Source organism: Coturnix japonica, chromosome 2 (assembly GCF_001577835.2).
Source record: "Coturnix japonica isolate 7356 chromosome 2, Coturnix japonica 2.1, whole genome shotgun sequence".
In the NCBI taxonomy this organism is placed as follows: Eukaryota; Metazoa; Chordata; class Aves; order Galliformes; family Phasianidae; genus Coturnix; species Coturnix japonica.
In genome coordinates this window covers 124,481,312-124,504,924 of record NC_029517.1, presented here as the reverse complement: position 1 = coordinate 124,504,924, position 23,613 = coordinate 124,481,312, and the positions used below count along the sequence as shown (strand labels likewise).

At 44.7% G+C, this 23,613-nt stretch overlaps 1 protein-coding gene across 3 annotated transcripts; it reads left to right on the top strand.

The window, feature by feature from the left end:
* Window positions 1-5,649: 5,649 nt before the first annotated feature.
* On the top strand, window positions 5,650-12,735 carry KLHL38 (kelch like family member 38). 3 transcript variants are annotated; one of them, XM_015856295.2, is made up of 4 exons: window positions 5,650-5,868; window positions 6,447-7,918; window positions 9,343-9,448; window positions 10,953-12,735. In XM_015856295.2, exons 2-4 carry the CDS (start codon window positions 6,569-6,571, stop codon window positions 11,237-11,239), a joined length of 1,743 nt encoding a protein of 580 aa, XP_015711781.1. In that variant the 5' UTR covers window positions 5,650-5,868; window positions 6,447-6,568; the 3' UTR covers window positions 11,240-12,735. The 3 variants fall into 3 exon arrangements, with proteins under 3 accessions (XP_015711781.1, XP_015711779.1, XP_015711780.1); XM_015856293.2 differs by having other exon boundaries at window positions 5,650-5,898; window positions 6,549-7,918; XM_015856294.2 differs by having other exon boundaries at window positions 5,650-5,898.
* Window positions 12,736-23,613: the final 10,878 nt, after the last annotated feature.

Genomic DNA, 23,613 nt, shown 5'->3' with positions numbered 1-23,613 from the left:
TGAGATACGGCACAGGAAAATGTCCATGGAAGAGATGGGATTTCATGAGGTGGATCTGCTCATCATGGACATACTTCTACAGCGGTAGACATGGACCTCAGGGCAGTTCACAGTCTCCATCCTTGGAGGTTTCAGAGACCCAACTGGATAAAACTCTTGAGCAATGTGTTTTGATCTCATGGCTAACCCTGCTTTTGGTTGGACAAGAGACCACCCGAGGTCCCTTCCATCCTGAATTATCCTAAAATTCTGGGACAGATGATATAGATATAAAATAACATCAGAAAGTCTGACAAATAAGAAGAAAGAGAGAGGAATGTCTGCATGAAGAAGATGGGTGTGTGAACTTTTCTTTGTCTTTGGTCACTTCCTGCTTCTGAGTGCAGTACACTATGAAAGGGTCCTTCAGACCCACATCCTCTGAGGTATTTTGTCATCTATTTTCCATTGAAAATAGTACTTCTGAAGAACTGGACTTGTTTCTCTTTGCTTGTATTGATGTCACAATGATAGTATTCAGGTATTCAGACATCTAGTTACAGTCTGTAAAGATGGGGGGCAAAATAAACAGTGAGAAAGATGGGAGGCTTTAGGATCTGTATATCACAGGTGTGACAGGATGTCCCAGCACTTTAGGGGTCTGATCCACCTTTGACAACATTTCTAGCAACCTAAAAAATATCACAGGAATCTGAAATGAGCCCTATGATTCTGGATTTGACTTTGTCTTTAATTTTCAGACCCAGAAAGTGGGGTAGTGCAGGATATGGGATATGCGTATCTCCTTGATATTGTTGCCATGAGTCTCTTGTAACCAGAGACCATAGAAAGGATACATGAATAATCTACTTAGGTGTCCAGTGTTCCTGGTGATATTTTATACCTCAGAGGTCACACTGTATGTTCTGTCCAAGATAAGCTGGCAGGTACCAGTTCTCGAATGATGTACTTGGAAGAAAAGCCAGCAGTTGTCTGAAATGCACATGAAGGAGCTGGTTTAGGCAAAGGATTTGTTTTAAAATATTCAAGGAAGAGTGCCCAAAGCCATATGATTGATTTCTGTGAAACCTCTAGCACCCTTTAAACCCAGCTATGTACTTATTTAATGTGAGGCACGTAACTTTGGCGGCCACATTTATTTTTGCCTGAAGACTGTTTTAATTAATGCCAGCAAGTCATTCTAACTACAGAGGGAAGAGTACAATCACTTTCATCTTAATCTTTCTCTCTTTAATTAGAGATTGGCCTGAAACCAAGCCGGGAGCCCACACATCTTCACACCCACACATACTGGGGCAAAGTCATTACTGAATTATATGCTATATTTATCTATCTGTCTGTACACAATACATGCAGTGATGGTGGTGACACTTGTGAAGTTGCTCTGTGTCTTCAAAGCTGTAAAACTTGTTCCCATGCCTCTCTACAAGAAGTTCAAGTCACAGGTTCAAAATCTGAGTTCAGATTCCAAGACCAGTATCTACAGATGAGTTCCTTATTCAGCCTCTAAAACAGAACTGAATTGAGACCCAATTAAGCCTTAAACTAAGCCTTAACTCAGGACCAAGTATCACACGAATGGAAATGACAGCAGTGGTGGTTGGGTACTTGCTGGAACCATGCTTACTGAAAAGCTAAACAAATAATGAGTAATGCAATAGTTAATAGAGAAATGAGGGAAGAGTCACAAAGGTGTCTGGACTTAAAGAACTGGAAAAAGACCAGATAGTGGAAAACTAGTGCTGGCAAAAGGAAGTTAGCAGACTTCTTTCTGATCAAGAGGTAACTGACACAAATCACAACAAAATAATTTCTTATCTGAGGAACATCAAATAGAACTTCTTCAGGAAAGTGGTTCAGCATTGGAACTGATTGCTCAGAGAGGTTGTGTGTCTACCTTTCAAGATTTCCAAAATCCAACAGGATTCTCTGAGCAACTTGATCTAATGTGGAGGGTAGCTGGTCTCCCAGGGTCCCTCCAGCTTACATTTGGTGACCCTAGGAGAATTACAGCAGTTTGTGAGCAGGAGACCACACCTGGTAGTACCATGTGAAATAGCCATTGCATTTCTCTCTGGATTCTGTTCTCTTTTCAGTGTCTTCTCTGCTATTTACTGGCTTGGGGTTTTTTGGTGCTTTCAGTGAACCTAAGCTGTTAGCCAGTGAGCTAGAAGAGGAGAGGGTCAAAGGTCTACTTTCTCAATTTAATGAACCAAGTCGTGAATCTACACTCATCTCAGGCTGAACAGGGACAAGACATGGGGAGGACGCTTCAATGGGGAGTAACAGAATGCATCCAAAATCAGCTGTTGGGCATGAGGAAACATTTCCTTGATGGGTCTGGCCCAGACATCACATTTGGAGTTAGGTATCCTTGTGCTATCAGCTGATAAGTTTCAGAAACGTGTTGAGCAGAAGGGTCCTTATTTCTTTCTATCTCTTGATACTAATTTGCTTGTGTAGATATATTTTTGTTCTTTCATTCACTATATGTATAAATTATATATATATATATCCATGCAAGAAATATGTAATATATAAATATAACAATTCCCCATGTAGCTAGCCTTCCTTTCTGCTCACATATTTCTCTCCCCTCCAGCCTGTAAGAAGCCAAATGGCATCAGGTGCCCACCGACCAAGCTCCACGCTGACAGAGCAGGCAGTATCTGGGCAGTGCCAGCTGCTTTCCCAAATGGGGCTGGATGCTGTAAATACAGCCAGCTGCCACTGCTGCCTGGGGCATCTCCCTGTGCTCTCCAACTCATGGCATCTGATTAATTGTGATCCCTCTAATTATCTCTTTTTACAATGAGGAATGATAATCTTTGGCTTTGTTATGTCTTCCAGTTTTAATAAGACCATATTAAGGAATATTATTTTTCATGTCCTCCTGCCTATTTAAACTACAAATTTTGGTCAAGGAGTTGTACCTGGGACTGGTGGTCATCAGGGCAGCATGTAGCACTGAATAAGCTCAGTGGACTCTCTGTTTTGAGCTGTTCTTTCTCCATATTTGTTCATTTTCACCTGAGTTGTAATAGGATCAGCATATGGGTTTTAGAAGTTGTCTGACATCAGCAGCCCTCTCCGTGCACCTGCCTGCTGGCTGATTAGATTACAGCTCTTTTCCACTCTGCTGCTTAGTGCATGATAATAGGCATTTCATCATCCCATTACACTAAAACATAAGAAGATGTGCTCTGGGTCAGATCAAAGATTCAGCTGTCCTAATCCTAAAATGGAGTAATTCTAAACACTTGAGAGAGAGTAGAAGAAACAGGGCAAGTGTTCAAAAGCAGCAGAGTGGTTATTCCTTGCTAGACATTTCCATGTTCTGGACATTGCCCTCTCATTAACCGAGGCTGCTGAGAGTTGGTGTTTTTATCATCTCTTTCAGGGGCATGGGGGACATATGACACTGAGTTTCACAGTGCCAGTGGGTGAGATAATCTGCAAACAAGCCCACTTCACATTTGCACTCTGTTCAGACCACTCTCCATTATCTGTGTAATATCCTGCTCTGTGGTTAATGCAATATCCCATCACCCAAAAAAAGAACCACTAAAGCCTTTGTGGACCTGGGTCTGTGACTAGCACAGTTGCCCAGGGAACCTGCCTCAAGGATTCACCCAGAAGCAGGCTTTCTTAGACAAGTTCCATGGTGTCACAGAAGAAACTGCTCTTCCTTCTCTTACCAGAGGTAATGAGGACAAATGCGCTAAATTCTGAGGTATGCTGCAGAAGCAGGGGTCATACACGTCCTGCCATTACAGGATGTGCCATGAAAAAGTATTTTTATTTAATTCAGAAAGGAAATCTTAGCTAAGTATCTCCATTTGATTGGAGGAAACCATAAGCTCTGAGAAGGAAAGAAGGAGAGCTGTACAGTGGGCAGTGGGAGCCTCACTGCTGGGGAGCCTCAGCCCAGAGCTGGCAGGGACCTGCGTGGGGACTGAGTAGGGAGCAGCACCCCCCCGAGAGCAGAAAGCTTGTTAAACAGCACATGCTGTACTCCAGGCCAGCAGGAGTTTGCATAACCCTGCAAAACTCTCAAGCCTGGGATCTCCTAAATAAATGCCACATTTATCTGTATCTAAAGTACACGAACATGCCACCTACCCTTCCACGACCCCATAAAGCAGTGTCAACAGTAAAGTCAGAGAGCTCTGTTTGTTTCTTTAAGGGTTAAAAAAATAATCCACAGTCTCTGCCAAGAAGAGGCAGAACTAAACAGGCAGCAAAGAGCCTGAGCCAGAGGCATAAAGCAGCATCCATCATCAAAATGGGCTGTGACGAGAGCGTATGCATACAGAAAGAAAGAGAGAGGGTGTTTTGTTTGGGTAGTTAATGTTCTTTGGATGAGGAGGGAGAAATACTCCTTTGCTTTCTTAATGCCGCTCTAAATATTTACAGCAAGCTCGTGGCCAGCTGGGGAGGCAGCGATGGCAGTGAGCAAGGATGGGAGGGCGTTATGCACAGCACCATCCTCCAGCTCAGCCTCTGCTAAAGGAGAAAGAAGAGGCTGCACAGTGCCTGACAGTGACCCATCGAGGTAATCCCGTGCTCCTTCCCCTCTCCTCCATCACCCCACCAGATTGATCACACTGGGAGAGATGCTGCAGCTTCCAGGAAGGCCTACACCAGCCTGATGCTGACACTGGGCCTTCTGGGCTCAACAGCCTTTGGGGCTCAACAGGCTTTTGGCCTCACTGGGCCATCAGCAGGCTCCTTAATGAACCCTCTGGGAAAGGACACGTATGGCACAGCCTGTGATGAAAGCTGCTGTTTTTAGAGCCCCAGCCCTTCTGTGTGGGCATCTGGGGTTGTAGAGGATCCCCTGGGACACATGGTGCTCAACTGATCCAAGCCCATGGGATGGATTTAGGCTCAGCATCTCAGATACCTAACAAGAGTGTACAAGACACCTACACATGACCAAGACAAATGAACACCTACAGCCCAGGAAGATTGAGTCAGAGCTGCCTGGAGGACCATCCATCTGCCCCAAAATAGGTGATGCTTGCTGGTGACCAGGATAACTCCATGGTTGTAATGACCAGAGTTCACCAGCTGCTAGGGAAGCTCAGACACCCTGTTCAGACATCTGCAGTTAGAGGGGTCTGCAATGAGAAGCCTAGGGCTCTCGGTGCAGTGATTTTTCCAGCCTGCTACCCTCACTTCAGCAAACTGCTCCAGTTTCCACTCACCTCCCTCAAAGCACTTGCCTATCCACTCTAGGTGCCATAGTCATGAGAGTTCCAGTGCATCAGGATCACCTACACACCCACCACTGCAGACCACAAAGGCAGGTGCACCCAAAACCTCTCCATCAGGTGGAGACATGGTCCATCCCTCTGGGATCCCTGCAGGCTCTGCTTTCTCCACAAAAATACGTGACAGTGCATCACCTAGCGCGAGGCGCTGCAGACTGTTTACAGGCTTCTCAAGTTCCCAGGCAATTTAGGACAGGGTCCTGTTGCTGTTTCCAAACGGACAGCCAGGACTTTTATAAGTGAACTTTCCTCTCCGTGTCTATTTATTATATGTAAACATTTGCCAGAAAAACACCAGCCGGGCATGCTCAGTACCAGCCAGGTCATTGCAAAAGGCAACGGCGGTGTCACATGTGATAACTGTGAGAAGTCCATATGTGCCTATTCTTAGCGCTGGAATGTATACAATGCCCCACCGCCTCGCGGCTCCTGCACAGAGCTCCTGAGAGCGGCAAAAGTGACTTCAGAATAAACACGTCCAGAAATCACCTTCTATGAATCACTCACCTACTGAAAGAAACGTCCTGTGGGTTTATAGTTTTTATCCAGGCTCTAGCTATGGAAAATCTCAGCAGAGAATAAGCGACAGAGAGTAAGTGCATGCAGGGAAGGACATCGGAAGGTAAACATTTCTACCGTACGATTTCACTGCAGATTAAGCGGTTAGGCATGAAATAAATACTCATCAGATTGTTCTGCCTGGCACTTAATTTAGTCATTGTGTGTCTGATTAACATAAAAAAACCACAGCTAAGCAGAGTTAATAAATAACTGTTTTAATGCAGATTCCCAGTCTCTAGGGTTTAGTTAGTCCTGCTGAAGAGTTCAGCTCTGCCAGATTTACATTCTTTGGGAATGACTAACTCTAGGGGAAAGAGATGCAAGTTACTAAACGGCTAATACTTTAAAATAGTGAATAAATGTCCAAGCGCATTTATTCGACATGATTAAAATGAACCTCCCCATTGCTTTGGCCGTTCAGCTTTCATCCCAAATCAGTGAGATAACTTCAGTGCTTTTGCTTCTTGCCAGAGTCACAGGCAATGCTGACCCTAGAGCTGCAATCTATCTGATAAATTTATAAAAATTTTAAAGGGTCTTTGTGACCTTTTAGCTTCTTTATTACTTTCCCACTGCGCTTAACCCATGTTCCATTTTTATGCATAACAGCGAATGAATATTTAGAGCAACATCAAAGTCCTGATTTGTTCCCTTGGAGCTGGATACTTCTTTAAAAGCTGCTAAGAAATTGTTTTTTTCTGCCAAGTCCAGACTTCATCTCTCTCTTTGCTATGGAGGAGCAATCTGCTGAGGAGTTTCTCTTCAAAGACCAGGACTTCTCCTCTGAACTGCTGAGGCAGCTGAATGTGCTGCGGCAGAGCGGGATGCTGACTGATGTTACCCTCTGCTCTGGGGGCTCTGAAGTTCCCTGCCACAGAAACGTGCTGGCTGCCAGCAGCCCGTACTTCAAGGCGATGTTCTGTAATAACTTCAAAGAGAGTCGCCAAGCTAAAGTCACCCTGAAGGGCATTGATGCTGAAATTTTGGACCAGATTATCCTTTACATTTACACAGGGGAGATTCTCATATCTGCTGAGAATGTCTTGTACCTATTGGAGACAGCATCCATGCTGCAGTACGCTAAGCTGTTTGAGGCCTGCTCTGCCTACCTCCAAGATAAGATGACTCCTGACAACTGTCTAAGCATGATCAGACTGGCAAAAATCTTGAACTGCCAAAGCCTGAATAAGAAAGCCAAGGCTATGGCTTTGAAATGCTTTCCTGAAGTGGCCTCTTCTGAGGACCTCAAGGATCTCTGTCCTTTGGAGCTCCTCGATTACCTGGGGGATGATGAGCTCTGTGGGGAGGAGGAGCAGGTCTTTGAGACACTGATGGTCTGGATCCGGCATGACCTCCAGGCAAGACAGCGCTACATCCAAGACTTGTTCAAGATGGTCCGGCTTCAGTACGTCCATCCAACTTTCCTTTTCCATTTCATTGCCAATGACTCTCTTGTTCAGTCTTCACCCACTTGCAGGAGCATTCTCGAGTCAGCTCGGAGACAGATGTTTTCCTTGTACAGCACCAATGCACCTGACATCAAGCCAATGGTACACGTTCCTCGCAGATACTCCAACCAAGAGTTCCTCATCATCATTGGTGGCAGGAAGGACAACCAGCAGACCACAAGGGATGTCCTGCTGTATGATGACAAGACCAACCAATGGCTAAGCCTGGCCAAACTTCCTGTACGCCTGTACAAAGCATCTGCAGTCAGCTTACACAGTAATATTTATGTGCTTGGAGGGATGCCTGTTAGCAATAAGAAAAGTCCAGTCAGCGATAATATTTACATTTACTCCCTCAAACTCAATCAGTGGAGGTTGGTTGAACCTATGCTAGTTCCACGTTATTCCCACAGAAGCTTGGCATATAAAAATTATATTTTATCATTTGGTGGTATTGGTGAAAACCAAGAAATCCTGAATTCTGTGGAAAGATATGACAGCATCTACAACACCTGCGAGAGCATGGCAAACATGCCTGTTGCTGTCCTTCACCCTGCTGTTGCTGCCAAAGACCAGAGGGTGTACCTCTTTGGGGGAGAAGACATTATGCAAAACCCCGTCCGGCTTATCCAGGTAACAGTCAGTCCTCCTTGACATAGGCAGCTTTACTTAAACAAGTCAGTGGTTCATCATCACCTTGATGAAGAAGTCAGTTCCAAAACTAAACTTCATTATGAGTTGCAGCAACAGGCAGGATGAGTTGACACATTGCTTCAAATAAGTCTTGTCTCCAAGGAGCATTGTAGTTCTTTCATTTTCTCCACTAAATATTTTTCAGACATAAGGCCTGAGGCCCTTCCTCTGGCGCTGGCTCTGTCACATGAGAATTTCATATAGAGGTCTTGGGAGCTCCCATGGATGCTGCAATGGCAGGCAGTAACTGACCCCATGGCCACCTCCACATCTGCAACCGCTCACCCAAATCAGTGCTTGCTGTTTGGCCAGCCTGCAGCTAAGCTGGGGTCTCAGCTGTGCATCTGTTCCCTTGCAGTGATAGCAAAGATGTCAGTTTGAGATCATTAGAGCAATTAGACTCTCACTCATCAAAAGGCCAAAGCTTAAACTGACAGTTATTTCACATAAACAGTTGTGTTAAAAGTCTGCCACATGTTGCTGGCTCTCTGCCTGCTTTTGGTAGTTAAGCTATATTAGGATAGTAAAAGAGATTAAATCCTTCCTTATCTGATTTGATGCTTTAGTGATGCAATGTTACTTTCCACTTGAGTGTTTTTCACTGCTTTAGGTAGTTTAATTAAGAAGCATCATTAAAGGCCAAGACGGCAGCCAGCACTTGAGCAATACTTAGTTAGAATGATTATGCTACTTAATTATCAAGGCAAAGGAAATGTGATTATCAATGTGGGGAGATGTCCTGAAGATATTTGCTGTGCTGAGAAGCGAATGACGTGACATAAAAGTTTATGTCACCCATATACAGATGACTGACTGATCATCATCTGGCAGCAGTTCTTTTTCTCACATAAATTGATGACTTAGATATCACACTCTAAGTCCCATCAACAAGTCTCTTTGCCAACCTGAGTGCATACCACACAACAGCACAAATATAGCAGCAGGGCAAACACAGGCTGCCAGCAGAGCTAGGTGAAATTGCAGTTGGTTTGCCCAGGAAATAGTGAAGAAAGGAAGAACTACACAGAAAAAATGGAAAATGAAGGGATGTGACCTGAGTTTTGGGAGGCTGTTAGCCAGCAGTTACAGCAATTCAGTGGCCATAGGAAGACTTTCAGTGAAGAAGCATGTACATGGCAAATTCTCTGCCTTAGTGTGCGTGCTGAGCAGACCATCCAAGGGAACACAAATGCTTTCCAAGGGGACATACGAGGAAAAAAGGAGTGGTGAAAAATTCCCAGCAGTTCAAGCCAGTGGATTGTATTCATTAAGACAAAATAAAAACCTTCAGTTTCTCTGTAATTACAATTGCCAGTCAAAAAGCAACATAAACAGCTGTGTGTGCATCTTTATTTATTTGTCAGGTTTACCATGTCTCCAGGAACATGTGGTTTCGGATGGAGACCAGAGTAGTGAAGAACGTCTGTGCACCAGCTGTTGTGATTGGAGACCAGATTATCATCGTGGGAGGTAAGGGCTCCTTTTCACCCACCCTCCTGCCTGCCCATGTACAGACCCTGCAGGATTCTGCATGCTTCCTGCTCAGGATGACCCTGCTTTGGCCAGGTATTGTCAGAGTGGCAGCCAGCTGTGTCATCAAGAAGCATTGATGCTGAATATGGCTACCAAGCTGTAGGAACAAAAGTCATGTATGAGCTGCAACAGCATACAGCACTTGTGAGGGAGAGGTGGATTATGCCCAGTCTCCATACACATCTCTCATGGGCTCTCAGGGCCATGGAGGTGGTAGGGACAGACACCTTCTCATTCTGTTAGCAGGACCTAAGTGGGGGAAAATGGGGAAAAGCCGATATGAGTTGCTTATCTGCAGAGGAAGAGAGGAGGAAAAAAGGCATGGGGCTCTGCTCCTCCTCTTACTCACAGCTTGTTCCTCCCTGATGGCTTTTCTTGGAATGGCAAAGAGCATGGTTACCACACAGCCATGGACAGTTTGTTGGGATGGGTGGGCTAAAGGGCTCAGTGCTGGAGCTGAAAGGCCCACTGTTCCTGCAGCTGCCTCCTGGGGGCAATGAATAAATGTCCTGAGAGGGGCATGAGCCTCCTGGAGAGGAGAAACTTCCCTGTCTTATTCAACTCAAGAATCAGTCTCTGCCCATTGCACTTCAACAGATCACATCTCATTGGTAGTTGAGCACTCCACAGTCCTTAATGCAGGGTCTGGCAAGAGAAGGCACGTGTCAGATTATGTAAGATAGAATGAGACATAGAGAAGCATTAGCTGAGGAGTGAACCTGTATGACATAGGACTCAAAAGCACTATGTTTCTCTGCCACTGTTGCTTTTGCAACATACCTTTTATCTGAAGAGTCTATATTGACTCAAGTCTTCTGCTGATGGTATCAGGTTAGGGAAAGTGGATTCAAGGCCTGCACAACAAGGCGCAGAGTAGTTTGTTTACTGTGGACTTACTTGCTTATCTGCGTAGACAAGAAATACACAGACAAGCTACTGCTGGGGAACAAACTTCATACCTCCATTGCTCATGACCCATACCAGCCCCTACCTCTCAGTGATGTGTGGTTGAACTGCCCCTCAGTGGGATAGCCAGCCTCTGGGCTGCCAGCATGGTGGGCAACACAGAAGTGACACGGAGGATATAGAAATGGAATAAGCAGCAGAGGGACCACACTATCGAGTACAAAGCACCATTTTGGCTTCCCCCATACTATTAGTTTCTGGATTTCTCAGTGAAGGTCTAGAAGCATTTTGAGCAAAGAGAAATGCTTGAGGATGTATAAAAGTGCATATGGAAAACTGTAAGCTCCAAGCGTGTTCGATAGGTTGACTGCCACCCTTGCTCACTGAGCCTTAGATGACAAGGTGATAGGAGACAGGATGAAAACAAGAGGGTTCCCAAATTAGATATTTAGTTCTGCCAAATTATCTACCAGTATAAACTGAGCCATTAAACATAATGTGTGTCTGTCTCTTCTACCTCCGTCTTTGCATTTAGGGTACACTCGGAGAATAATTGCTTATGATACAAAAGGCAACAAGTTTGTCAGATGTGCCGACATGAGGGACAGGCGAATGCATCATGGGGCCACTGTCATCAAGAACAAGCTGTATGTTACAGGAGGACGATGTCTCACTGTGGACAATGTCATTGAAGATTCAGATTCCTTGGACTGCTATGACCCAGAGACTGACACATGGACACCAAAAGGAAATCTGCCACACAAACTGTTTGACCATGGGTGCCTCACACTCCAGTGTGTACCCTGTTCTAACCTTCTCTGAATGACATTTGGTACCTCCCAGGATGTTTGTTGTTTTCCTCCTCCTTGTTCTGCACAGAGCACAGGGAATCCTCCTGGAATCCCACCAACTCTTGTTCTTGAAGGTTCTAGTGGGGTTGATTATTCCCCAAATACTCTGCCAGAAAATTCATGATCTTCATGCTCATGCCATATTCATCTGACCAATACTGCATGTGGTACTGCTAAAATCCTGCCTTAAGGCCTTACCTGGAATCGCAAGAAAAAGCAGGAAAAATGACTGGGTAGGAGCAGGATTTCGCTTTGCAAAGACATTGAAATGAAATGCAGATAGGAGAGCTGGTGCCTCCAGAGGAAGTAAAATCTGGGTAACCTGCATTTATGTTAGTGTGCAAAGAAACAGAACTACTAAGCTGCACGTCATGGCCCTTTGCTGCTTGGAGCTGACCAAGTTTTCTATTTCCAGTGGCAGCACCATTTTGAATATTAAGTCCCAAGCTCTGAATGTGTAGCCAGCCTGGAAGCATCTGTCTGCATTAGCAGTAAACATCTTATAAGATAGACACTTCTAATGTTTCCAGTATCAATAGAAAACTGATATAAAAATATTAAAAGGCTGACACTTTGATCTAAATGCTTACATTACAAGATGCAGATTTAATTTCCTTGAGCTACCTCTCTTTCATGTTGCAGTGAATATTTTTGTTTCATTTGCCTGCTCTCCAAAGGAGCAGGAGAAGGGACAATGGAAATAAAGATTATCTGCGGCTTCTTTTTGGAAGTATCTTGCTTTGAAGGAAGTTTCCCTTTTTCCTTTGCTGTGGGGATAGAAGTAGGGTTGGTCAGGAAGACCTTCAGCTGATGGTGTTCCTGAAATTAGTAATTACAAGAGAGCACATGGAGGAAAAGAGATGTAAAAGAGATGATGTATTTGGGTGGAACATTTTTTTCCCTTTCTCCTCTTTCCAAACCACTGGAAAGCAGCGATGAGACATTGCCAGTGACAGGAAACCAGCTTTCCAAGAAGAGCAAATCTAAGTTTGCCACCTGGCAGAGCAGCTCTGGCTCCACCAGTATTTTAATGGGGTTCTGCCAGTATTTTTATGGGAGAGGATCAATCATCAGATACTGAACTGCTGTCAGATTATCAGGCTTGGTAAGATTGTTGAGATAGCAAGGAGCTTTTAAGATTGCTCTGGTGATCATCATCTAGGATAAGAATGGCATAAAATACACACCATTTTCCTCATATTTAGAAGAAAATGGGACTTTTCCAAGAGCACAGGGTGGCTTGAGGAAACCACACTCAACCCTCCTCTTCACAGAAGGCTGCACAGCCACGTGGCCATTACCATGCTGCAGGACACCAGTTCCAGCCTCTGTGATATCCTCTTGTAAATCTGTTTCCAGAAGCAGAAGGTCGACAAAAATAGTTAACAAAGCTGGGGGTTGGAAGGAGGACTTGCACATTGAATGCTATTTTAACAATGCAAAATAAAATGTTTATTCTTGTTTGTATGGGCTTTGTGTTGAGGAGTCCCCATTGTCTCCTCTACATTTTGAGAAAGAAAACTGTTTTTGTATCAGTGGTTTTTGCTTCGGTTTCCTTCTAAGGATCTGAGTAAACCAACAAGAAATGAGTGGGAACCCAAACTCGTCTCCCAGCTCAGAAGCCTCTGGCTATAGTTCTCCTGCCTTTCGGTCTATATCATCATCTCCTCCCATGCAAAGCAGGGCTAAATCACAGCACTTGCCAAATTGGACCAGAGCAATGATTCATTCTGCTTCCTCACGGGCCAGCTCTAGATCTCTGGAGAGAGAAGCCTTGTCATGGCCAATTATGGACAGCCTGCCCATGGGAGTTGTTTATTCCTAAACTCTCAATGGCACTTTCCCAAACTTTTTCCTGTTGTGATCCCAGTCAGCTCAAAGACTCTGGGAGACGCCAGTCATTGCCACACATTGTAGCTTACACAGATTCCTGCCAGGCTCGTGACTGTACCCAGAACTGAGAAAAAAAAAAAGCCAACTTGGGGTCATAACCCTGTGTTTGCAAATCATTGTCACAGTCATTGGTTTATGCTTGGAAGCAGACGGATTTTCTTAATTCCCATATCATATAACTAACAATTTTCTCAGTATTCACACAAGGACCAAATAGTACCTCTCATAAATGAGACTGGGAAGGAAACAGGGAGTGCAAAGAAAAGGAATAGTCACAGCAGAGTTGAGCACAGCATCCTTCCCTGGCCCTTGAGGAAGCTCACATCACCCTCAGTTCCTTCAGGGTAGGGTTATATTGCCTCAGAGCCAGAGCTAAAGGGAGAAGGGATGCTGCTCGTCTTTTCAGGCTCTGGCCACCACCTGGTCCATTCAGAGCAATATCTACTACCTTCCTAAGTGCTTTGCAGCCATGGTCAGTGGTGATATGTGTGAAAGCTCTTCTAGCAGGAGTCAGCAAGGCAGTCCTTCCTCCAACATCAGGAAGAGACTTCTCTGAACTTGGTCTGCAGGGCCATTGCTACCCCCAGCACTTTCTAAATCATCATGTGCTTTCCTGGAGGTCTCATCATCCTGACATTCAAGTGTTGGATTCAATGGCAATCCCTCATTGAAGGTACTTGGCAAGGTACTTCACAAATATGACCACAGGTCCATGCAGATGTGGGTGTTGCTCTTTATTTAATAACTGTAGAAACCAAAGAAATGAGGATTTGCAGAAAGGATCCTTGATTTTGAGGGCAGAGCAGCTGCTGGCTTTTTCCCTAATCAAGGAGGGCTGTGAAGACTCATCACTTCTGAGGTCTCATATCTGAGTGTCCCACAACAGTCACTAAATCATGGAAGCTGTAGGACTGAGTCTGAAAGCAGGCAGCTCTTTGGGACAGCAAGTTACCCAATCCCTCACCACACGTACATGTCCAGCACACTGAAAATCTCCCATGAGAGACATTCTGCTCCCTCCCCGGTGTACACACTGGAGTGCTTTATTAACCTCTCAGCTTTCAACAACCTAAATCTTTTTTGCTCTACGTTCAGCTGTCCCCACATAGTTAAAGGGCAATTGATTACCCTTTGTGGTATCACATTATTCTTTACATTTTTAAAGTTTGTTAGCACTTTGAATTCAGTAGACTAAACAAACCCAGCCCTTTCAATCTTGCCTCATAAGTAACGTTTCTGGACCTCCGATCATTTCTGTTCCTCTCCCTTGGGCAATTTCCAGTTTGTCTGTATTATTTTATTATTTTTTATTTTAAGCACAGCACTATGGTGCCAAAGGAGTGCATTGAATCCCTCCTGCATCTTACCCACAGTACACCCAGCCGTGCAGCCCAGCAGGATATTTGCGTTTCACAGCAGTTTGGGGTTGGTTGTCCTCAGGGCTGAGGAACGTGTGCAAGTTTGGGCACAGTCACATGGAAAGTCTGTGGGGGATCCAAGCTGTCCCAGGGCTGTGCCTTAACTCCATCTTCGCTTTGTCTCACCAGGGCCCTGAGCCAGATCCTGCTGAAAACAATGAGTTTCTCCATGGGCTTTGGACCAGGCCCTAATTATTGTGTTCTCAGCTGGAATCTTCACTAATTCTATTAATTTTAATAGCAAATATTTAATGTTTGAGTCATTTTTTAGACTGGGGAAAATGTTTTAGGCAAAAGAAAAAAGGAAGATGATAGCATTTTCTTTTTAACCTTCTTCAACTTCCCTCGCTGGAAGCCCAGAGCTGAACCCCACCACCCAGACAGCTCATGGCAGTAGGCAGCACTGCTTTGATCTTAGCAAAGAGCTCCATAGGTTAAGCCTGTGTTTTCTCACTGTAACCGTTTCCCAAACAACACAGTCCTTTCCAAGGGCGGCCTTTTGCTTGTGCACTAATACGTGTTTATAGTTATAATGCATTTCCTGCTTCTTTTTGATTAAACGCACCTGACGAAGTTGAAAAGCTGTTGTTGCATAAATAAACGGGCACACCGAGTTCAGCCTCCATCGCTCTTTTTTTCCAGCCGTTAAGGAGTTCATTGCGAGGTGAATCCTTTGGCTGAGAAGGAAACAGTCAGGGAGAGCATATCTGAATAGTACACGGGGTAACTTATCCCTGGCATTGTTCCTTAGCCTGACCTGAGAGACATTAATAATTGAGAGCGGCAAAAACAATCCCTTCTTTCAAAATATAAACATCCATACTTTCTTTTTTTCCAGCTGCTGGAAAGCTCCCCCACGGACGTTAAACACTCTATTCTTCATGGCACAAATGAACACAAACTCATCACTGCAACAAGCTGAGACCTGCTAACTAGTGGGCTGCTAAGGGTGTTTGCAGCAGCTTTTTCAGACTAGCTTGTGCATGATGCATAGGAAGGAACATGTATCTCAGGCTTTGCCACTGATGTCAATGGGGCTGCACAGAGTTTGTGCCCGAGCACTGAGATTGATCTGGGCTCTTCTGTTTACTGAGGTTTCCAAAACAGCAGCAGAGAAGCAAGGAGCCCAACTGCCCTGTCACTCTGTGAGCTGCCCACGTGCTCCAGCTGCTGCTTGCCATGTGGCTCTTTGTCTGCCTGTGTTGATTCCTTGTTGTGAGAACCCTTTCCGAGAAAAGCAAGGAGCAGCACGTCTCGAGAAGCCCCAAGCCTTTAGCTGCATACCTTGAAGTGTTGCAATCACAAGGCATCCCCACAGCTGTTGGACATGTTTTAGGCTCAGGGCCAAATATTGATGGAGGTGGGGAAAGGTGGCAAAAATTGGTCCACCTCTTCATCTGATCAAGAGGTATCTATCTATAACCCATCCTCTTTTATGCAGTCTACCCATATGCGATCTTCCTAAGATTCTTTCTGAGTCTCATTGAATGAGCCATGTTCCACCACACCTAAAGCAGACACACTGGATCAGAGCAGAGGCACATCCCCTTCCTCAGCTACACCAATGCCACAGCCTTAAGGATCAATTTCCCCTGGACTTGGCTCATTGCTGAAGTTTCTCCTTCCTCTTGCACATTCTTAGGTCAAAATTCTGAGCAGATGTGCTCTGTGGGTGTCCTGAAGTGTCAGTGACACCCCAAGACAGCAGAAAATGACACCAGGAACTCTCGACTCCTTTTAAAACCTCAGTTTTCAAGGTAGTAGGATGCTCCTGGTCTGGCAAAACAAAGTTGACCAGACCCTTAGTGCAGAGTCCAGACACCTTTCTACAGGAGTAGGGGGACAGTGAGTGAATGTGTCCAGCCCTGAGGAGCAGAGAGAAATCTGTATGGAAGCTACTGAATCATAGAGTCATAGAATCATCAAGGTTGGAAAAGACCCACAGGATCACCCAGTGCAGCCATCCACCCATCACCAATAGTTCTCACTAAACCGTGTCCCTCAACACAGCATCCAAACATTCCTTGAACACCTCCAGGGTTGGTGACTCCACCACTTCCCTGGGCAGCCCATTCCACTGCCTGAAATGTGCAGCTTGGTTATGAACCTTTGGTGCTGGGAAAGCACAGTGTCTTATCCAGATCAGCAGCCAGCCCTGGAATTTATAGGGTTGATTAAACAGTTTTGATGTGTATGGTATGTGGAGATAAGGGCCCAGTTCCCAAGGGCTTCCCGTGAAAATGAGATATTAACCATAACAGATGTGATGTTCCCTGACAGGGGTGAGGAAAGCTGCTGCGAGGCAAGAGGCAAGTACAAACCAGGGGGGCAAAAGAGGCAGCTCCGGGGAGAGCAAAGTTACCATGAACTTGCTGGAGCTGTTTCAGTGCTGGAATGACGTAGACCCTGGCACCCGGCAGATTGAAAGCAAGGGAAATATGCCTGCTTTATGTTGTTATGACACATACATTTCCCAGAAAATGACTTTAAAGAGTACCAGAGGCTCAAACATTGTTCTGTTTATCTGTTCCCTGGGCAGGGCTCTTACTCTTAGAGACAGCCTGAGCACTACAGAGCATGGCCCCTGTCAGGAAAATTCTGCCTTTGGCATAAACAGCGTTATCAAATGTGACACAGAAAACCGGTGCAGGGCATCAGGGCATGAGTGGCCACTGCCCGCAGCCACCTGTCAAGATGGCATCCCTTGGGGGCAAACAAAGGGCTGAGCCCTGGAGGAGACTCCGCTGCTCTGCACTGTGGTTCACAGATAGGACACCAATAGCAGAGCACAAATCTTCCTGCTGCTATTGCCAGGTGTTTTCCCAGGGTTTGTCCTGTGCAAAGGCCTGGAAGGACTTCTTGTCACCCAGGTTGTGTCTATGCTGCCCACAGCTGTGGGCTCTAGACCACACTTCTGTCCTGGATCTTGTTTCAAGAGAGCTTGCACATGGATTAACTATTAATAGGATCCCAAATTTCCCCAACTACAGCATGAACCAACTCATGCTCATACAAGCAGTACAGACATATACAGACAGGACATCCTAAGGAGAAGACTCCCAGCAGCTTAACCAGGCACCAGCTCAAGCCTTGAACAAGGACCTTTTTTTAGTGGTGGGACTCCATAGTTCAGGCTGATGGTTGGAGTTGGTGATCCTGAAGGTCTTTTCCAGCCTAAATGATTCCACGATTCTGTGAAAACAGAGAAATCCTACAGATGTCTTTCAAGAAATAGTGATATTTAAGGAAGGATTCAGTTCTTGTTTATAAGAAAGCAGTACTTGGGCTTGAGAGGTGCTGACTGAAGTCCCAAAGGCTTCTAGATGAGAGACTCTGTTTAGAACCTACAAGAGTAGTCTTTTTGCTCATGATAACTTCAAACAAATGTCAGTAAAAGTAGTCAGTTTCTTTTCCAGTCAGAGAAGGTTCTGGAAATGTTCTCAGCAGAATAACACCCAGTGAAAAAAGGGTTGCCTGCAGACTCAAATGAAAATGATAGAGAAGCCAAAACTATGTTTGTCCTTCCAAGCTTAATCTTATGTTTTTAAAGGCATAAAATATGACATGCACAGTCAATCATAGTTTTCAAGCCAAGAGTCCATTACTTGTGATAGCAGTGTAAAACACAATAGTCTTTACCCTAAAGATTTTATGAGGGATGCAGAGCAGAGGACGCAGAGGATCCTCAGAGTGTTATCAGCAGAGTTTCAGAGCATCCAGCTCATTCATTAGGCAAGAGCAATACCTTACACCTTAACCTGGATAACTGAAGCACACCTGAGATAAAATTTAGCTCTTCCCAGTTGCTTCCTGGCACACTGACCAGCACGCAACCATACACACTGATCAGAACACAAAGGAGACCTGACAAGTGCTAAGGCCCAGGGAAGCATGGAATAAGTGGCAGCAAGGCATCAGCTAACACCATCCTCTTCTGTCTCCAGGTGCCCCACAGCTGGAAGGCCAATGTCACCCTAAAACATGTATAGGAGAAGAGCTTTTTTTACTGCTTTTCAACATCCAGATATTCTCCTTCCCCAGTAAAGGTAGCAGAGGGGTTGGGACAGCTTCAGGAACCAGTAAAAAACAAACAAAACACTTGAGAATGATTTTTCTCTGCTTTACAGAGTGAGGAGGGAGCACAGCCTGTTAAGGCTCTCTGAGTTTCAGACACAAATTATAAAAACCATTTAGATTGACTGAAAATACTTTGGCATTTTTCTTTCAGATTTCCAAGGCGATTTCAAAAGTCAGGTGATAGGCAGGACAGACAAACCTTGCTTAGATTTGCTAAGGAAATGCAGCTGGGGAAGTGATTACTATGTCTCATTTGGGTTTTGCCTTTATCATATTTCTTTGATTCTGTAACACATTTTTCCTCCGCTGGTCTGTGACTGGACAAGTGCAAATACACAGGTTTTCATGTAAATCCAGCACAGCGTGTGGGGCAGCAGGATGCTGGCAAGCTCACCTTGATCTGCAGCAAATCCCTCACCCAGGTTTCAGTAGAAATCTGCAGGCACTGTCAGCAGAATGGTGGTTCTGCCAGGCTCGGCGGGATATTGCACTTGTAGTCAGCATGAGTCACTTGCCCTGGAGCTGCAGGAGCAGAGAACATCTGAAGATCTAGATCAGATTGATGAATCAGCAGCATCTGACACAGTTTAAGAGGTTAAACCTATTTATAGACAAAGGAGGGTGATTTTCATAGCTGAAGGGATTGGATTTTTTTCCTAATAAATTCATAATAAACCATAAGGAGGAGAATACTGAGATTTGGACTCAGTTAACTGCTCAGAAAGAGAGGTTTGTCCAAGCCAGGGAAGGAGTCAAAGTCAAAGGAGCCAGAAGAGCTCAGGAGCACATTATCCTCAGTCAGAGCTTTTATCCGCTCATGGGATTAGGTCATGTTTTCAGGAGAGTGCAAAGTATCCCTAGGGAGACAGACTGTCATCCCAGCGCCTGGTGAACAGATGGGACTCTCCCAATATCCATTCCTTAGCATATTTCATACTTTACTCCTATTATCACTACTAGTGGACATGAGAGTTAGTTTCTCAGTGTACAGCAGCAGCAGAGCTAGGTGGCAGTCAAGTAAGAAAAGACTCGCTGAGTGATCATAAGCAAAATATGTCACTTCTTTTGTGTTTCCATTGCTGCACCATTACAATAAGGATGCTACCCACCCCACAGAGCTATTGCAAACAAATCCTCTAAAGCCTGAAAAAATGCTGTCTCTCAAGAACTGCCAAAGGCAGCTTCTGTACAGTCCCACTGCAGCTATCTGCTATTTACGAAGTAACCACACCTACAGTAACAGAACACTGCGCTCCTAAATGAACATAATGATGAACTTACGTGAACTGATGATCTGCTGGATAAATACAGAGAGGCATAAAATGAATGGAGGTCTGATTCTGAGCGAGGCTGCTACAAAATAATAAATGCTCTTTTAAAGACTACCAATGTTAGGAAAAGCTTTTCTAAATAACAGAGCTGAAGTTTGCCCCCACCTTCTGTCATTACAGTTTGTTTCTGTACACTGTCTTCCACTGAAATCAGGAATGGATTAAGTATGGAGTTACAGACCCTTCAGTAGAAGAACGGCCTTACAAAAAGAACCCAAACATGAGTAGTGTCATGCCTAGCGAGCAGAAACATCGTTCCTTAAGCAATGGCTCTTCTACCTGGAGGCAATCTCTCAGGTAAGCTAGAAGTCTCTCACCATGTTCCTGGATGTGAAAAGCATCCATTCAAAGTCATCTGAAACCTTATTTCAAAATTCAGATTAACCGAAAATCATAAAATCCCATGAATTGGAAGAGACCCACAAGAATCATCAGGTCCAACTCCTGTCTCCACCCCAGCACCACCCAAAATTCAAGCCACTGTCAGAGCACTGTCCAAGTACTCCATGAACTCCAGCAGCTCGCAGCCATGCCCACTGCCCTGGGGAGCCCGTTCTTAGATTTCCTCTTGGAAAAAAGCAAATATTTCAGCTATTTCAGTCTTTTGCACCAGCCTTTCTGAGACGCCTCCTGATAGCCTCCCCTCTGCATCTGTTTTATTTTAAGAGGATAAAAATGTATCAAAGTCTCACACGTTTTTGACACTTTCAAGGCTATCCAATTACGTTATTGGTAAGAATTCACTCCCTCCCCCTTTCTTTTTTGCTAGCTTAAATTTCATACAGTCAGTGGCGAGGACAGAGACCTGCAGGGTGTGTTGCTTTTAAAAACCATTTTATTTTGTCTGTACTGTGATGAAAACTGCCTGCAAACAGAGGATTGTGAGGATGTTTGGGCATCTGCCATCACTCTATTAACTTTAAGCTGATTCTAGGAACTGGCAGTACTCAACTATCCAGTTCCAAAGTAGCATTTGTGAACCACAGGAGTCCTTCAACCTTGTCTTCCAAGCACCCCTCCTGAGGTCTCTGCACTCACCGCCTGCACTGGTGAGCTCAACGCATCCTGAAATCTTAAAGCTTACATGTGGCATCTCCATTTGGACATTACGTGCCTGCCTTGGCACAAAAAAGGGATGCAGAGCAGAGATGCCCAAGATGAAAGAAGGAAAGACTTTACATTCACCCATGTCAGAATCCCCTGATTTATCCCCTGGAGTCTGATCTGACAGTAGATGGGTAAAATACTGCAAAGCACACTCAAGGTATTGGCCAACACTTCTAGGATAAGCACAGGTCTCCACGATGCTCAGCAGCTTCTCACACCTTCCCCAAAGCTGCTCTGCTCTGCTCAAGTCAAGAGAGGCAAGCAAACCAATTAATTAATTTTGAAAACCCTGGCCTTGTTCTGTAATGATGAGATCTTGATAACAGCACTCCCTGGAGTGAGCAAGGAGCTTTCCTTGTTTTCTCTCAATCCAAATTCAAGCAAACTTCTGCTGACCTCTTCATTTTGGCCATTTGATTTCAATGGGAAATGGACTGCACAGGAACCCTTGACCTCAAGCTTTGTATATTTTCTCTAATTTTCTTTTATCTTCACTAAATAACATGTACTAATATTTTAAGCTAATGTTGCTCTTCAAAGGGTCACACACAGTTCAGCAAGCATCTTGCATCCAAAGATTTCTCCAGGTCTCTATTGTTTCCTTTATGTTTCTCTAAATAGGTCAGGTATTTACTTGCTGTTGCTGCAGGGAACAAGCAGAGCCCTTCTAGCTGATCACTCCATCCAAAATAATGAAAGGAAAACCATATGTAAGCTATACTTTCTGGAAATAAACTGACCCTTCTATAATTACAGGGTCAGGGGAGTACAAGTTACCCCACATGTCCCCGTGTGACTGCCCAAGTTCCTACATAGCAGGAGAGAACAGGTCACACAGATGTACTTACAGCAATTGAAAGGGGGTGCAGAAGAAACGAGGAAACACCACCAGATTTACAGCAACAGGTGTTTTCCTCCACAGCACCCACCAGGAACAAGCAGAGCTGGGTTCTGAGAGCAACCCCTGTAAAGGACCCTGCACAGAGTGTCTGGGGACATGGGGCACCATGGAAAGTAACCAGAGAAACTGGCACCAGCAATGTCAGCCATTTCTTAGAATTGATCCTGAAAGGAGTTTTGGAGAAATCCAATCCTTGCAGTGAGGGCTGTAGCTTAGGACTTTGGAAGCATGGCTTTAGGCACCTGCTGTCCCAGACCGTGTGTGACTATCAACAAACCACTTGGCCACAACGCTCAGATCCCAGAGAGAACTTAAATACCTTTGTAGATGTGGGCGCTGGCGTCTCAGTTCTCCTGTTTCCTTTCCATACCGGAGAGAAAATAGCCCTTCCCTACCTCATAAGTTGGAGAAGACAAATGCATTCAGGAGTGCCAAGTGCTATTTGATACAGTGCCCTTATTTTAGGGTGGTACAGGTATGATCCTGATCAGCTCAGAAGAAATAACCCATTCTGGTGTCTCCATCTGAGCGTTGGTGTCCCATGTGAGCCTGTGTCTGACCAGTAGAGGACAGGTCACACAGAGGCAGCAACAGAAACCCAAGCAGAGCATACTGATCCAGAGAAGATTATCAAGCCCTAGGCAGCTAAGGCGGTGAACTCCTAGCAGGTGAAGAAGAAAACAAACAGCATGACATCTGAAATACAGTATTAAGGAATTCTTGGAAGAGCTTTCCGTAGGCATTTCAGACAGCCTTGGGTGAAGGGGAGGGATGTCAGGTGCTCAGAAGCCGCTCATGTGGACATCAACTTGATTCTCTACCGTCCTACTTCTCACATGGAGTACTGAGACATCAAGTGCACGTGAAATACCACACAGTTCTAGGTCATATATTACTTACTTCCAGTTCATGCTCTTGAATTTGTCCAAGAGAAGGAAGAGATGGTCTTCTACATACTAAGCTTACAGAATTACACTACTGCTATGTGAATGGGGATTTCAGAAGCTAAAGCCAGATGCAGCCAAGCCCTTCATAGTCCCACTGACCTTTTCCCATTAACCAACATCAGGCCTGTTGGTATGAACAGAGAGCAAACAAGTTCACAATGGCAGTTCCTTGGCAGGAACTTAGTTTACCTTCCAGTGCCACATTTAATAACACTGGATGGCACTTATCAGAATAGATTTTCCAGCAAGTAGCATACCAAAGGCTTGACGAAATCAGGCCTTCTGTCTTATGTCAATCACTTACTGTTTGCCAGTTCAAAAGTACTATCTGTACTAGTACTTAGCCCAGAAGTACACAAGTAAACCTGGTCTAGCAAAACACTGTAGTAAAAAGAATTCACCAGTGCACAGACTTCAACTCATTTACATTTCATTTGAAATAACGGACTCATCTAACTACTGGCTGTGCTTCAACATGTCTTCCAGTCCTTTTGATAAGAAATCGTTCGTGCAGCTAGAATATGTGCATAGACATTAGTGTCTACAGAGTTGCAACCAAGTGGAAGTGCACGAACCACCTTATTTTTGCAGGTATTCCCATGTTTTGTTTTGTTGGTTTTTTTTTACAATAGATTGGTCCAAACTGCTGATTACAAATACTGCAAATAAAA